General features: G+C 44.4%; 2 protein-coding genes across 2 annotated transcripts; both read left to right on the forward strand.

The window, feature by feature from the left end:
* The first annotated feature begins 835 nt into the window (after positions 1-835).
* LOC136652050 (olfactory receptor 9S13-like) lies at positions 836-1,768 on the forward strand. The gene has a single exon (XM_066628881.1). The coding sequence runs from the start codon at positions 836-838 to the stop codon at positions 1,766-1,768; it is 933 nt and encodes a 310-aa protein (XP_066484978.1).
* Positions 1,769-9,119: 7,351 nt separating this feature from the next.
* On the forward strand, positions 9,120-10,052 carry LOC136652623 (olfactory receptor 9S13-like). Its single transcript, XM_066629552.1, has one exon. The coding sequence runs from the start codon at positions 9,120-9,122 to the stop codon at positions 10,050-10,052; it is 933 nt and encodes a 310-aa protein (XP_066485649.1).
* The last annotated feature ends 5,155 nt before the right edge of the window (positions 10,053-15,207 follow it).

Here is a 15,207-nt window from a genome sequence, read left to right on the forward strand (position 1 = left end):
CGAAGATGCACTAGGATGATTTCCTGCTACAGGCAGGGGGGTGGACTAGATGACCTTGTGGTTCCCTTCCAACTCTATGATTCTATGGTTCTATGTAATGGAGACCGAGTTAGGCACAATGGAAAAGCATGATGGTAAAGAGTGTGCAGCTTGTCATAGTTCTAAAATGGAGAGGTGGCAGTTTCATGCTGAACTAATTTCTGCCCAGCCCACAGATGTACATGTTTGATCACTGTTGCGTGTATGCAATGTTGAGCAGAAATAGCTTAGGGCCAAATCCTATCCAATTTTCCAGTGCCAGTGCTGCTGTGCCGATAGGGTATACACTGCTTCCTGTGAATGCAATAAATAAATGTTTAGGAATACACATATAAGTGCACACCTTAGAGACTAGATTTATTGACCCTCCCTGTCAAATGATGGGGATAAAAAAAAAACTGTGTCTGCTGCATCATAATTTATGAAATTGACCATCCTGAGAGCTCTATGGTAGAAATATAGGATGTCATATGAAATCCCAGAACCTAAGAGCCCTTCCTGTAGATATCAGGGCGATATTTGCTCTTGGAATATAGTCCGGACATCATTCACTGTTGAATATTTACATTACCCTCTATAATGATTTAACCTACCCATGCTTTTTTCTTCACTTACAGGGCTGGATTGATCTGAATCCTAAAACCCATATTTCAAAAAGAGTGGAGCAGGATACACCGCACACTCACCAGGGAGGTTATAAATTGTTTCGATAATATAATTTGCTATACTGTGACACAGAAAAGACTGGAGAAAACACATCCCATCCATGCCTTTTTCCCCTATGTCTATAATCAATATGGAAAATCACACTGTAGTTCCACAGTTCGTCTTGGTGGGTTTCCAAGGTCAGCCACAGCTGCAGCTGGCTCTGTCGTTTCTCTTTCTGCTACTGTATGTCATCACTTTGGTGGGCAATGTTGGCATGATCTCCCTCATCACTGCTGACTCTCAACTCCACACCCCTATGTACTTCTTCCTGAAGAATTTATCCTTCTTGGATATCTGCTATTCTTCGGTCATCACTCCCAAAGCAATGCAGACCTTTGCAACTGGGAATAAGGCCATTTCCTATAATGGGTGTGCCACACAAATGTTCTTCTTCTCTCTTTTTGGGACCACAGAATGCTTTTTCTTGGCTGTGATGGCATACGATCGGTTCATTGCCATCTGCACTCCATTGCTTTACCAGGTCACCATGTCCAAGAAGACCTGTGCTAATCTGGTGGCTGCCTCTTATTTTTTTGGAGTCATCAACTGCTGCACACAGACTGGCTTCACATTTAGCTTGTCCTATTGTGAGCCAGCAGAGATCAACCAGTTCTTCTGTGATGTCCCAGCCGTCATGAAGGCCTCCTGCTCAGACACTTTTGTAAATGAAATTGTACTCCTTGTGATGTGTGGGTTAATCATAGTCATAACATTCACAATTGTCCTAATATCTTACGGCTACATTGTAACCACAATCCTGTGCATACCCTCTGTGGAGGGGAGACACAAAGCCTTTTCAACCTGCACATCCCATATCATGGCTGTAAGCTTGTTCTTTGGAACTGCTTTTTTTATGTATGGTCAACCTGGGGCCATCTCTTCTCCTAACCAGGGTAAAGTTGTTTCAGTATTCTACACCATTGTGATCCCAATGTTGAACCCATTTATCTACAGTATAAGAAACAAGGAGGTCAAAGATGCCTTGAGGAGACAACTGAAAAGGATGGGTATCTTTCATTAAGCATGTGTGCCTATTTTCAATATGAAGAAACATTGCTTTCATAACAGTTTAATGTGTTGAAGTGGGACTACTACTGTAGCCTCTGCACTATTCAAAAGTAAAAAAGCTCCCTGAGTGGTTCCTTCAGTTGTGGAAGTGTCAACCTTCTGGTATAATTTAAAGGTACTACATGGATGAAAGTGCTCTTTTATTCTCTCAGTCCATGTAGATCAAACCAGAACTTTAACCATATTCCACATATTACTTTGAACATAGAAATGCACAGTGCTTTTTTTTGTAAAAAAAAAAAGTGCAGGAACTCAAAACTTGTTAACCTTTTATTTTATTTATTTTTAAACCATTTTTATTGGAGAAGTAAGTAATAAGATACAACTAGACAACACGTGATTAACACGTACAGAGATGATAACAAAAAGGCATTCAACACTATTGAATACAGATATATTAAAAATAAAATATTGAAATGAATGGGAACCTACCTGAAATTGGCTCATGGCCCACCTAGTGGGTCCTGACCCTTAGTTGGCAACCTTCAGTCTCGAAAGACTATGGTATCGCACTCTGAATGGTGGTTCTGGCACAGCGTCTAGTGGGTCCTGACCCACAGTTTGAGAAACAGTTCTAATGTAAAATGCACTAAAATACACTGTGCCTACAGTTATCAAGTTAACCACTCTTTGCCATTGGCAAAAAATAGTTCAGGACGATCTTTAATCTGTATCAAAGACTTGCAAAACTGAGGGTCAGAAAAACATTTTATCAAAATTTATGGCGGTTTTTTTATGAATTTGGGTTGCTGATTCCAAAAATGGCCATAGCATAGGCTTCCTCATGAGGAATTTCCTTGAACCATTCACTGACAAGACTATACCATATTTCCAAAACTAGAAATGACAGGGGAAAACTGATGCCATTTTTGGAATCAGCACCGCAGTGGCGTCACTAGGATTCGCATCACCCAGTGCGGGAGGCCTGTGCGTTACCCCATGCAGTGGGCAGGGCAATGCCCCAGGTGGTGGGCGTGGTGATGTACCATCACCCTGCCCCCACTGGTTTATTGGCTGTACCTTTTGTTAGAACACAAATATTTCAATTTGGTATCACTGCATTCTGCATGAAATTATGCATAGATTGATATAAAACATGATGGTATTGTTCCTCCAAATTCTGATTTAATTATTTTGAAAACTTGTAGAGTCTCTCTCTCTCTCTCTCTCTCTCTCTCTCACACACACACACACACACCCCTGTGTCAACTTACTAACTTATAGCAGCAGTTCTCAAACTTTTAGCACCATGTTTGGCCTGATTCTAAGGCCATTCTCTGCCTGGAGAATTATGCCCAATTTAAGCAAATTAGCTCCCCTTCTTTCCCCCAACAAATGACCCTGGTTCTGCCCTGCAGTCCTGCTGGACCCCACCTCCAGGATAGCTCATCTGTTCAACCTGCAGAGGTCCTTTCTCCTGCCAGCAGCCTCCCACCACTACAGCAGACCCTTTGCCCTCAACAGGTCTTGGGCACAGCGGCCACACACCAAACTTTTGTCTCCAACAGTCTGTTCCAACAGTCTCCAAAGTCCATTCACCAGTCAGTCCACCAGTCAGTCCATTAGCCATCAGTTCCTTAGTCTATTAATCCAGTCTCCCCTGCCTCAAGCTTTCCTCCTTCTGCTGCCCACACCCCCTTCCTGCCTCAGTTGCTCCTTATATCCCTGAGGGCCCTATGGCCTTCAAGTGGCTGCAGCTGTGCAGCACACTCCCTGGAAGCCCAGGCCTTACCCTTAAAGGGGCCACTGCTGAAACCACAGCCTACCTCCTTTCCAGATCTACCGAGATTCCACTACACACCAGGACCCACTTTTTAGAATGACAATCTGTCCAGGACCCACTGGAAGTGATGTCATGGCCAGAAGAGACATCATCAAGCAAATTAAAATAAATAATTATAAATAATTAAATTAAAAGAAATAATTAAATAAGGGGGAGCCAGTCCTGTTCCTCCAAGTGAATCTACTCTGAAGATTGTTGTGGTCAATTTGTGGTCCTATTGTGGTCAATGGGGCTTAATCTCAGGAAAGTGTGGGTAGGATTGCAGCCTGTGAGCCCAATCCTATGCATGTCTACTTTGAAGTAAGTCCCATAGTGGTCAATGGAGCTTACTCTAACATAGCTTACATAGTGGTATATACTGCAATAACCCCCCCCCCCAAAAAAAAAAAAAAAAAGAATCAGTGAGATTTCCAGTCCTTCCCAGTGCCCAGTTTAAAGTTCTTCTATTTCAGGCAGATCAAGATAAAGACCCTCCTGGCTTTGTAAGTACAAAATAGAAAACTTTCCCCTTACCACCTGAAGCCTCTTTTTTGTCCTTTTTAGTGGGGGCAGGTGGGGGGGGGGAGGCTGCCTTCTGGAGTATCTCCAGCTCCATGGGATTGGGACCATTCTGGTGTCCTCACATTCCCCTTTGCCTGGCTTGACCAACAGCCAAGGCACGTCTGCCTACTCACAAGTAAAGGCAACCTGAGGCTGCTTGCTTTCCATACGGCTCAATAGACTGCAGCTGGGAGGGAGGCAGGGACCTCCTTCTCCCTTTTGTGTTTTTGGGAGGCTGCATTCATTGGATCATGACCATTCTGACGTCCTTGGAATCCTCTCAGCTGCCCTTTCCGATGAACTACTAGTGAGTAAACACGGCCACATAGCTTCCTTTCTGGCTCAGGCTTGCAGCTGGGAGGGATGGGACCTTCTCCGTTGTTTTTGGGAGGCTGCTTTCATTGGATTGGGGCCATTCTGGTGTCCTTGGATTTCTCTCAGCCTGCCCTTTCCGACGGACTATGGCAAGTACACCTACTTGCAAGTAAACGCGATACCGCTCACTTTCACTTTCCATAGGGCTCTATGCATTTTTTCCTGCGGGGACTGCATAAAAAAAGGTGCAGGAACACCGTTCCAGTGCGTTCTATTACAAAAAAAGCCCTGGAAATGCATAATACTGAAAATATATCTCATCTAAACATATATATCACAGAACACTTGGATGCTAGTCCAGAACAAGTTAGGGCGCAATCCTATCCTGCGCTGGAACAGGCAAGCCAAGAAGCTTGCTCTGTATCCAGTGCAGGATAGGGGCTCAAAGTGGCTCAGCCAGTGGTAAGGGGAAACATTTCCCTTTATCTCCAGGTAAGGCACGCTGGCTTCTATGGGTCTTCTTATGGCACAAGTCTGAGGAGAGCAGAGCGACTTGAAGTCGCTCCAAACTTCCTGAAAATGGGGGTTAGTCCCACATCCCGCTCCCCACCCGTCCACCCCTGGGGCTGCCTACTGCCTGCCCCCCCTACCTCAGAACGCCTCCCTCCTGCCTCCTCCCTATCCATCCCAGAGCCTTGGGCCAATGCAAGGCTCACTGCCTCCATCAGCACGGAGACTGAAGTCAGCCTCCGTAGGCCAGCGAGCAGAGGCATGCTGGCCTTGCCAACTCCTGAGGGGGCTCAAACATGCTTATGGCAAGGGAGCCTCTGGATTGCACCCTTAGTTGCATTTCTGTCCCACTGCAATCAATGGGACTTACTTGCAACTAACTTTCCCTGTACTACAGTCTTCACAGCAGGAGACACGTTCGCACATTTCAAAATAAGAAGCACCTTTTAAAATGAAATGAACTATAAACTTCTGATATTTCATCCTTGCAAAGCAAAATACACCAGAAGGTTAGTCCCAGAAGTCGTTATTGCATCTTCAAGTTCTGATACTCAAGTGACTGTGCTGTTGTCCCCCAAGATTTCATGGGACCATTTACAAATAGATTGAACACAGAAAAGCGTTTGCCATAATTATCTTAATTCAACCTTGAATAAGTGTAGAAGAAGGACAACAGAAGAAATTGGAGATATCCAATTTAGTTCTTGACCAGAGTCTTCCAAAAACAATTGAGAAGTATATACTAGATGAAGAAATGAAATAAAGCATTTCTCCAGTGGAAGAGATAGATGGAGTTTGAGTTCTTGGTGAGTTGATATAGTTCGAGTTGGGGGAAATAATGCAATTTGCAAAGTTAGAAAAATTGCTCAGATGCTTAGAGTCAGTACAATGTATGCCAAAGTTAATGAGTGATTTTTCTTATAATGGTTATTTCATATAATAAGTCAACAGAATAATACTGACCTCCTTAATGCAAGTTCATCTTTCAAACTTTAAAAGAAAGTTGTGAATGTAAGCAAAATTGGGCTTGTGATTTCCCTGTTCACTTGACTAAGAGGTACCTTTTAGAGTGAAATCCACAAGCTGTCTTGGGCAGGTGCAAGTTCATTGTGCCAACCTGAAGCTGTTGCCGAAGTGCCATAAGGCACTATTGTGCCACTGCAGGAGTCAGGAGGCAGTCGCATGCCCGTACGCTGGCCTCGGCAAGCTGAATCCTGCCCTGCTGTACCAGTGGAATGGTGAGATCGTGCCAGCCAAATCAGGCTGGTGAAGGAGTCTGGGTAAGATGGGGTAGTGTGGTCTGGGGGCATCCCAGGGTGAAGGGAGAGTGAGCGGCAGGTGGGCCAGAGGGAGGACTGGGTCGAGGCAGGGGGCATGATCAGGCTTAGGCACTTAGGCTGGATCCTAACCTCCCTCCCAGGTGTCCCAGCCTTACCTGGGGCCGCTAGGATCTACACCACATCTTAGGGGCATCTGCCACGTGACACAGGGTAAGGGGAATGAATACTCCTCACTCCGAGTTTGCTCTGGATGCAGTGCAGGCCAGCCAGCCTGCCTGCTCCAAGGCAAGTTAGGATTGGGCTGTTTGTCTTCTGTATAGCAGAACTGCCATTCCTATTTATTCCAATGTAATGATCCAATGTCTACAAATGATATTAAACCTTCCTCTGGAGCAAGCCGAGATAGTTAGAAGGCACTTCATTCAGGATAGATTTTTCTGGTTAGAGGTAGGGGGAGATGTGTTTTGGGCTATGTGCTAGGTTATGTGCTAGTCGGGTGTGCTAGGTGGACCCTAGGAAAATTGGAGATGGGTTTTCACTTAAGATAAAATCTCCTGTTGTGTAGAGTGTTGCTCAGAACACAGTAAGTATCCTATGTCTGCAATCCTATGCACATTTACCTAAGAGTAACTCCCATTGAACTCAATGGGCTTTACTTGTAAGTAGACTTGAATTGGCTTGTGCTGTAAGTAATAGTACAGTATTATTATAATATTTAACAAACCATCTTGACGTCTTGATGCTTTTTCTCTCTATATAACTAAAATATGTCAAATGGTTAGCTTGTGTTTGGCTTACATAGAATTCATGCTTAGTTTGAATACCCAACCTGGTCAAGGACCCACAGTAAGGTTGTGCATAACATTTCCAGTGGCTGTTTGCTTGTGTGTGTGTGTGTGTGTGTGTGTGTGTGTGTGTGTAGATTTTGAGCCCTCTGGAACATGGAACCATCTTTCATTTTTTCCAACATTTAAGCTGCTTTGTGAACTTTTTTTGTTGAAAAGCAGTTAATATTTTTTTAATTGTATAATTGTTTAATTGTTCATCATATATCATGATGAAAAAACCCACAATGAAATTTTAAAAAAGAGAAAAGCTAAGTGACTGAAGGGTTAGATCTGACAGAGTTTTATGTAAAGTACCCTTTTCAGGATCTCTACCTTGGGGGGGGGGGGAACAAAACAAAAAACACCTGGGATTTTCAAGTTAGCTGGAAACCTGGACAGTTACCTTCTAGATCAGTGTTTCTAGAACTGTGGGTCAGGACCCACTAGGTGGGTTGTAAGTCAATTTCAGGTGGGTCCCCATTCATTTCAATATTTTATTTTTAATACATTTGACTTGATGCTACCATGGTATGTGACTGCATTTGGGGGAAATGTTACAGATTTGTACTTTTAACAGGCTACTATGTATATGCTTTTAATAATGATAGTAAATGGGACTCACTCCTGGGTAAGTGTGGGTAAGATTGCAACCTAGGATTGTTAAAAAATTTTCTGTTTGACGGTGTCACTTCTGGTCATGACATCACTTCCGGTGGGTCCTGACAGTTATTATTCTAAAAAGTGGGTCCCAGTGCTAAAAGTTTGAGAACCACTATTCTAGACTTTATGTTTCTAGAAATGCAGAATTCAGCAATTTTTTGCTTTCATTGTCCAAGCAGCCCTATATGTGCCCTGAAAGTCTCTGTTATTTCTCAGAGTCTTCTCCAAGTCCCCTTCCCTTCTTGTCCTTTTTGGTTATGGTCTCCCACAGAACTTGACAGCTCTCAGCTTATTATTTTGTGTGTTGGTCTTAAATAAACCATTACCCTGGCACCCATCCCTCAATGAACACACTAGATAGAGGCTTGAAGTTAAACTGGGCCACTTTATTGAACTTGATTAACAATTGCAGCAGGGAAGAACACTACCATCCAAATGTTGGGAAGCTAAATCGGGGGAAGCTGTCCTAGCCGTCTACCTCTCCCAGGTGTGATTGAGTGGACCATCTGACTGAAGATGATACTCTGTCGTAGATTTAGTGATTCCATCATAGCCAACCCTGAAGGGTCGAAGCAGCTGGAAAGGGAAGAAAAATAGGCCAAGCCATGTGGAGCCCTTCCTAATTCCAGTCAGGGACCTTGCTGTGCTGCACAAATACCATTGGAGAGGTTCTGGCTCTTCCTCTGAACTTGCTGTCCCAGAATGGACACCTGAGAGGTAACTTCCACCTACCCACCCCTCACAATACCTGCCAAAGTGACTTAATGAAATTAAAACCCTAACCATAAGGTGCCACCCACCTCAGCCTGGAGTGCGTGAAAAAACTGCCAACTAGAAGCCAATGAGGTGGGCAGCAAAAAATTCCTGCCCAATTCCCAAAAGAGAAAAAAACTAATCTCAGACTGCAGGAAGGGCAGGCAAGAGGAGCCCCCGTTGGGAGCGAATGGCATGGCTGGGAGCAGCCTCACCCCAACACACAGTTTTGTCTCACCTCTAACATGCAGCCCAGCCAATCCGAAAGGTGTCTCCGTCTCCTGTGTGCACAAGGCAGGGCAGGGCAAACATGTTTGCTTATGCTAACATCCTTATCTTTCTTTGGATTGTGGTCTTTTATCTTCTGATGGACCATTATGGCCACCTACAATGTTATGCAGTAATTTCAAATAACTTAGTGGACTTTTGTTTCCATGTCTCTTTCAGGTGCAAACCATTCCAGGTAATATAATTATGTGAACAACTATGCTTCTGATGTAATGAAGCACTAGAAGAATAACTAATTGTCATTTCCTCTGCCTTTGGCATGTGTTGCTTTGGGGATGGTGTCTATAAGCAGTCATGTTAGAATTTTTCAAGCTGAAGAATCTTTTCCTGATTTTCTACAACTAAGCCATGGAGAATGAAACTGTGGTCATTGAATTCATGTTGGGGGGATTTATGGACCAGCCAGAGCTGCAGGTAATTCTCTTAGTTCTGTTCTTGGCAATCTACGTCATCACCCTGGTGGGAAATATTGGTATGGTCCTCATCATCACTGCTGACTCTCAACTTCACACCCCTATGTACTTCTTCCTGAAGAACTTATCTTTCTTGGATATTTGCTACTCTTCAGTCATCTCCCCCAGAGCAATGATAAGCTTTGCAACTGGCAACCAGGTCATTTCCTACAATGGCTGTGCAACCCAGATGTTCTTCTTTTCTCATTTTGGGACCACAGAGGCTTTCCTTCTGGCTGTGATGGCCTATGATAGATTCACAGCAATCTGCAATCCCCTGCTCTACCACACCATTATGTCCAAAAAGCAGTGCTTTGGGCTCTTGTCCATCTCTTATTTCTTTGGTTTTCTCAATTGCTGCACCCAGACTGGCTTGACATTCAATTTGACATTTTGTGGCCCTACTGTAATCAACCACTTCTTTTGTGATGTCCCAGCTGTCATGCAGGCCTCCTGCTCAGACACCTTTGTAAATCAAATGGTACTCATAGTGATGTGTGGATTTATCATAGTCATAACATTCACAGCTGTCCTAATCTCCTACAGCTACATTGTGACCGCAGTCCTGCGCGTACCCTCTGCGGAGGGAAGACACAAAGTTTTCTCAACCTGCACATCCCATATCATGGCTGTAAGTGTGTTCTTTGGGACTGCTTTCTTTATGTATGGTCAACCTGGGGCCACCTCTTCTCGTAACCAGGGTAAAGTGTTATCAGTCTTCTATACCATTGTCATCCCAATGTTGAACCCATTAATCTACAGCCTAAGGAACAAGGAGGTCAAAGATGCCTTGAGGAGACAACTGAAAAGGATGGGTTTCTTTCATTAAGTGTATAAGATTATGTTCAATGCAAGGAAATGTTGACCTAAAGCAGGGGTCTCCAAACCCCGACCTGGGGGCCAGATACGGCCCGCGGAGAGCCTCTATCCCCTTAGCCAGCCTCTGATCCCCTTAGAGCCTCCGACCCAGTTGACCAAACACAACCAGGGTTGTGCTTGTGGGGTGGGAGAAAGGGGATCCATTTAAGTGTGTGCTTTCTTTATTGGGCTGTGTTCGTGCTTGGAGAAATCCTGGACATTTGAGCCCATTCATTTATTCATTCATCTAAGGTCCATCTCTAATGTATTTATTTAAATTTTATATTAATTTTTTTTTTCCGGCCCTCAATACCGTGCCAGATATTTGATGGGGCCCTCTGGCCGAAAAGTTTGGAGACCCCTGACCTAAAGCATTGGACTGTTAAGGAAACTGTTGCTTGCAAAACAGTTTAGGGCAGTGGTTCCCAAACCTTTTAGCATCAGGACATGACAACTCTATTGGGACCCACTCAGCCTTACGAGACTTTTTTATTTGTTTGTTTAAAAAATCTTGATCCATTTCTTGTAATGAGGCAGCCCTAATGAATAGCCTCAAGGCTTGAGAGGCCTAGTTATGTGACCTGCCCTCTCTACCTTCACCTTCCCCCACTACCTGTCATTGATGAACTTGGGGAAAAAACACACCAGAATAATGGTGCTCAAACTTTGATCTCCCTATATTAGCTAAGCTTGCAAACGGCAGGTGCTCTGCTCTTTGTAGGGTAGTTAGCAGCTGTCTGATTTTTTAATAGCTACAGGGTTGGAGGTAATCAGTTATCTGATCTTTCCATCACCCATGTTTTCATTGGAGACTCTGCAGAACGCACCAGGAATCGGGTCATGACCCACCTGGAGTACAGTTTGTGAAATGCTGGTTTAGGGTATATTATTATTAACAATATTTATTAATACTAATATTAAATATTAATAATATTAAACAGTATAAAGGAGATTTGGGTGCATTTACTGCATCCTTGTAAACTCCTAAACACCTGTGTGAATGTAGCGTGTGTCCACATATACTGCACCATTGTAAACTCTTTAAGAGTTTTGTTTAAATCTGTGTATGTATATGTGTGAATGTGCACTCAGGGATGGCACTACCCTGAATGGCACCCAATGCTGCCTTGAGTATACCACTGCAGCTTCAGCACCAATAAAAAGAATTAAAACCCTGCCTGAGTGATTTCCTCAGTTGCAGAAGTGTGGGACTTCCCGTTTAATTTACATTTAGAGTCATGACATTTCATTTCTCTTCTGCTTCCCCGATGCCATTTTCTTTTCTCTCCAGCTCTGTGACCCTTGTCAACTAAGGGAGAGATGACACTGTTGAAAATCTGTCCCTCTGCTATCCAGACAACCAACAACTTCAGATCCACTTTTTGACATGGGGACTTGTTCACATACTCACTGATTTTCGGAGCAATATTACAGATTATATAATGACGATATGTGATGGTGCTCATGAATTCTAGCCATATTCCACATATTGCTCTGAACCTAGAAATACCTAAAATATATCTCATCTGCACACATACATTCCAGGACAATTGGGCCTGAGTCCAGAACAAGTTAGGGTGCAATCCTAACCAGCACTTATGTCAGTATAGGAGCCCCCGGAGGATCGCAAATGTGTTGTAAAGCACATTTGCGCCTCTGTGGGAGGAAGCTGTGTCAGTGCATCCAGATGCACTGTTGCACAGAGCCCGGCAGAAGCCTCCATGGTGGTTTCTTCCCCACCGTTTGTGCCAGCGCACCCACGCTGACACAAGCAGCGGAGGTAGGCATGGGGGGGCAGGGAGGAGGCAGGAGGGGGCATTTCTGGGTGGGGGGAGGGCAGGCGATGGGCGGCCTCAGGGGCAGGTGTGCGGGGAGCCGGGGACAGGGCTGGGACCTGGCAGTTATGCAGGATCCCAACCCTTGTCCTGAGGGAGAATGGAGCGGCTTCAAGCTCCAGAGGTGGCTAGCTCCAGAGGTGGCGCAGGTCCGAGGAGACCCATTGGGGCCAGAAGCCCTTACCCAGGGGTAAGGGGGAAGAGCTTCCGCTTGCATCTGGCTGAGCTGCTGCTGGCCAGTAACCCACATTGGATGCAGCGCAAGCCTCCTGGCTTGCCTGTTCCAGCACAGGTTAGGATTGCACCCTTAGTGGCATTTCTGGTCCACTGTAAGCAATGGGACTTACTTGCAAATAGCCTTCTCTGGACTGGCCTGGAGTCCAGGAAACATGGGCAGCCCAACTGTATGCTGAGGCTGTGCCAGTGGCCTGTGCGCTGCCCTGGCAGCGGAGCATATTGTGGCAGCCGGGAGGGGTTGTCATGTTGTGGCAGCCCAGGGTGACCAGATCGAATGGAGGACGGAGTGCCTCTACCTTTAACCACTGTGTAGAAGAGGGAAATTTGGCAGTGCAGTTATTTAAACCCTTCCATATTGAGCTGCGCCTGCTAAAAGCCCCTCTTCTGTCCAGTGGTTCAAGGTATAGCCATTCTGTCCTCCATTTGATCTGGTCACCCTGTGGCAGCCTAGAGGACAGAGGTGCCAGCAGAGACGCCAGAGATGCTGGGCCACTGGAACACCTGGCAATAAGTATCCTGCTGAGAGGTGGGAAGGTGTACTGGGGCAGGGGGAGGGCGGGGGGAGGGCAGGGAGGGGGTGGAGCTGTGTGGGGGAAAGACAGGCTTGAGGACAGTTTTGGATTGGGGGGGTGGGGATGACAGTAGAGGCTGCCTCTGAATCCATTCCCCCCGCCTGTGTCTCAGAACACAACATGGGTCTCCTCGGTTCTGTGCCAGTTAAATAGCTGGCATAGCTCTGAGTAGACCCATTTGGGCCTCTGGGGCTCTACACAGGGCATGAGAACCAATGTTCCTTTACCCTGAGGAAACGTTCTGCTGCTTCTCTACCCCCACAGGATACAGCAGTGGCCTTTTCGGCACTGCTGTGTCACACGGCACCGGTAGAGCATAGGATTGGGCCCTACATTTGCTCATTTTAGAATAGGAATAGGAAGAAAAATGAAATGAACCATAAGGTTCTGATATTTCATTCTTGCAAAGCAAAATACACCAGGAAATCACTCTCACAAGCAGTTATTGCACAGTGGAGCTCAGATACTCAAGAGACTGTGTTTGACTGTGCTGTTGTCTCCCAGGATTTCATGGGACCATTTACAAATAGTTTGAACACAGAAAAGGCTTTTGCTCTGATCATCTCATTTCAACCTTGAATAAGTATAGACTTTTGCCTGGGGCAACAGAAGAACGTGAAGCTGTCCAAATTGGTTTTCGAACCAGTTGTTCCCGATCAGAGTCTTCCTCAAACAATTAAGAAGCATACACTAGAAAAAAAGAAGAAATGCCATTTACAATTGCTCAGATGTGCCAGAAAGACCTCAGAAAGAGCTGGCACAGCATATGCAATGGTTAATGGGTGACTTTCCCAATCAGAGTCTTCCTCAAACAATTAAGAAGCATACACTAGAAAAAAAGAAGAAATGAAATATAGAATTTCTCCTATAGAAGAGATGAATGGAGTCTAAGTTCTTGGTAAGCTGCTTTAGTTTGAGTTGGGGAAAATAATGCCATTTGCAATTGCTCAGATGATATGAAAGAGCTGGCACAGCATATGCAATGGTTAATGGGTGACTTTTGTTATAATGATAAGATCTTCCGCTACTAAGTCAACAGAATAATACTGGGTTCCTTAATACAGTGTCATCTTTCAGATTTTGAAGGAAGGCAGTGACTGTAAACAAAACTGGGCTTGTGATTCCCGCTGTTCACATGACTAAGAGGCACCTTTTGAGTCTTGATTGTCTTCTGTTTAGCAAAGGAAAAGCTGCCATTCTTATTCATCATTCCAAAGTAATGAATGAACCATCTTCTGGAGGATATTGAACCATGCTTGAATAGGAAGAAGGACACTTCTTTCAGGCTAGATCAGCAATTTTCAACATTTTCCATCTCATGGCACACTGATAAGGTGCTAAAATTGTCAAGGCTACCATCAAGTTTTGTTTTGTTTTGTTTTTAGACAATTGACAAAGCACACCATGCTGCTGGTGGGGGACTCACATCCCCCAATGGCCCTACTAATAAATGACTCTTCCCAGAGTCCAGCAGCACACCTGTAGATCAGTGTGGTGCAGCACACTGGTTGAGAACACCTGGGCTATGTTGGTCAGATAAGAGGCAGGAGGAAGTTTGTTGGAAAGTGGAGTATTGGGGTAAAGAATATTTTGGACTTAATGTAGAGAGGTGATGGGCCTTGTGATAGTTGGGTGGAAATTGAATGTGAGTTTTCACTTAAGATAAGAATCTCCTAATGTGTAGACTATTGCTCAGAATAGCAGTAACTATCCTATGATCCTTAACAAACCAGTCTTGATACCCTGATGCTGTTCCTTCGCTTATAAATAAATTGGCTTACTTAGAATTCATGCTTCCATCAATACCCACCCTGGTCAAGGATCAACAGTGAGGCTGTGAGAGCATAGCATTATTTCCAGTGGCTCTTTTTGTAGATTTTGAGCCCTCTGGGACATGGGCACACCTTTCATTTCTTCTAAGAGGTAAACAGTTTGGTGAATTTTTTCGTTGGAAGGCAGTAAATAAATATTTTTATTACCAGTATGTTATGGAGGGGAGCCACAATGAAACTTTTTTAATGGGAAAAGCTAAGCGAGTAAAGGGTTAGATCTGACAGAGTTTCACATATATCACCTCTCCCCCCCCCCATCTCTACCTTGGAAAGAATGTGGAATTTTCAAGTTAGCTGTAAACATGGACCGAGTTACATTCCAGACTTTATGTTTCTAGAAATGCAGAATTCAGCAATTTTTTGGCTTTCTTTTTCCAGGCAGCCCTATGTGTGCACTGAAAGTGTTTCTCAAGACTTTTCTGCATGTCCTCTTCCCTGTTTGTCCTTCTGATTACCATCTGCCACAGGACTTAGAGGCTCTCTGCTTGTTATTTTGTGTGTTTGTCCTGAATTAACAAATATCTTACCTTGGATTGTGGTATTTTATTTTCTAATGGACCAACACAACCACCTACAATACAATGCAGTAATTTCAAATAAGTATAATTTAACAGACATTTTTTCCACATTTCTTTCAGGTACAAAATATT

Source organism: Tiliqua scincoides, chromosome 5, assembly GCF_035046505.1.
Source record: "Tiliqua scincoides isolate rTilSci1 chromosome 5, rTilSci1.hap2, whole genome shotgun sequence".
Lineage (NCBI taxonomy): Eukaryota > Metazoa > Chordata > Lepidosauria > Squamata > Scincidae > Tiliqua > Tiliqua scincoides.

Excerpts from the sequence above, each read along its gene's own strand:
- LOC136652050 (XM_066628881.1), top strand. The coding sequence starts at position 836 with ATGGAAAATCACACTGTAGTTCCACAGTTCGTCTTGGTGGGTTTCCAA.
- LOC136652623 (XM_066629552.1), top strand. The coding sequence starts at position 9,120 with ATGGAGAATGAAACTGTGGTCATTGAATTCATGTTGGGGGGATTTATG.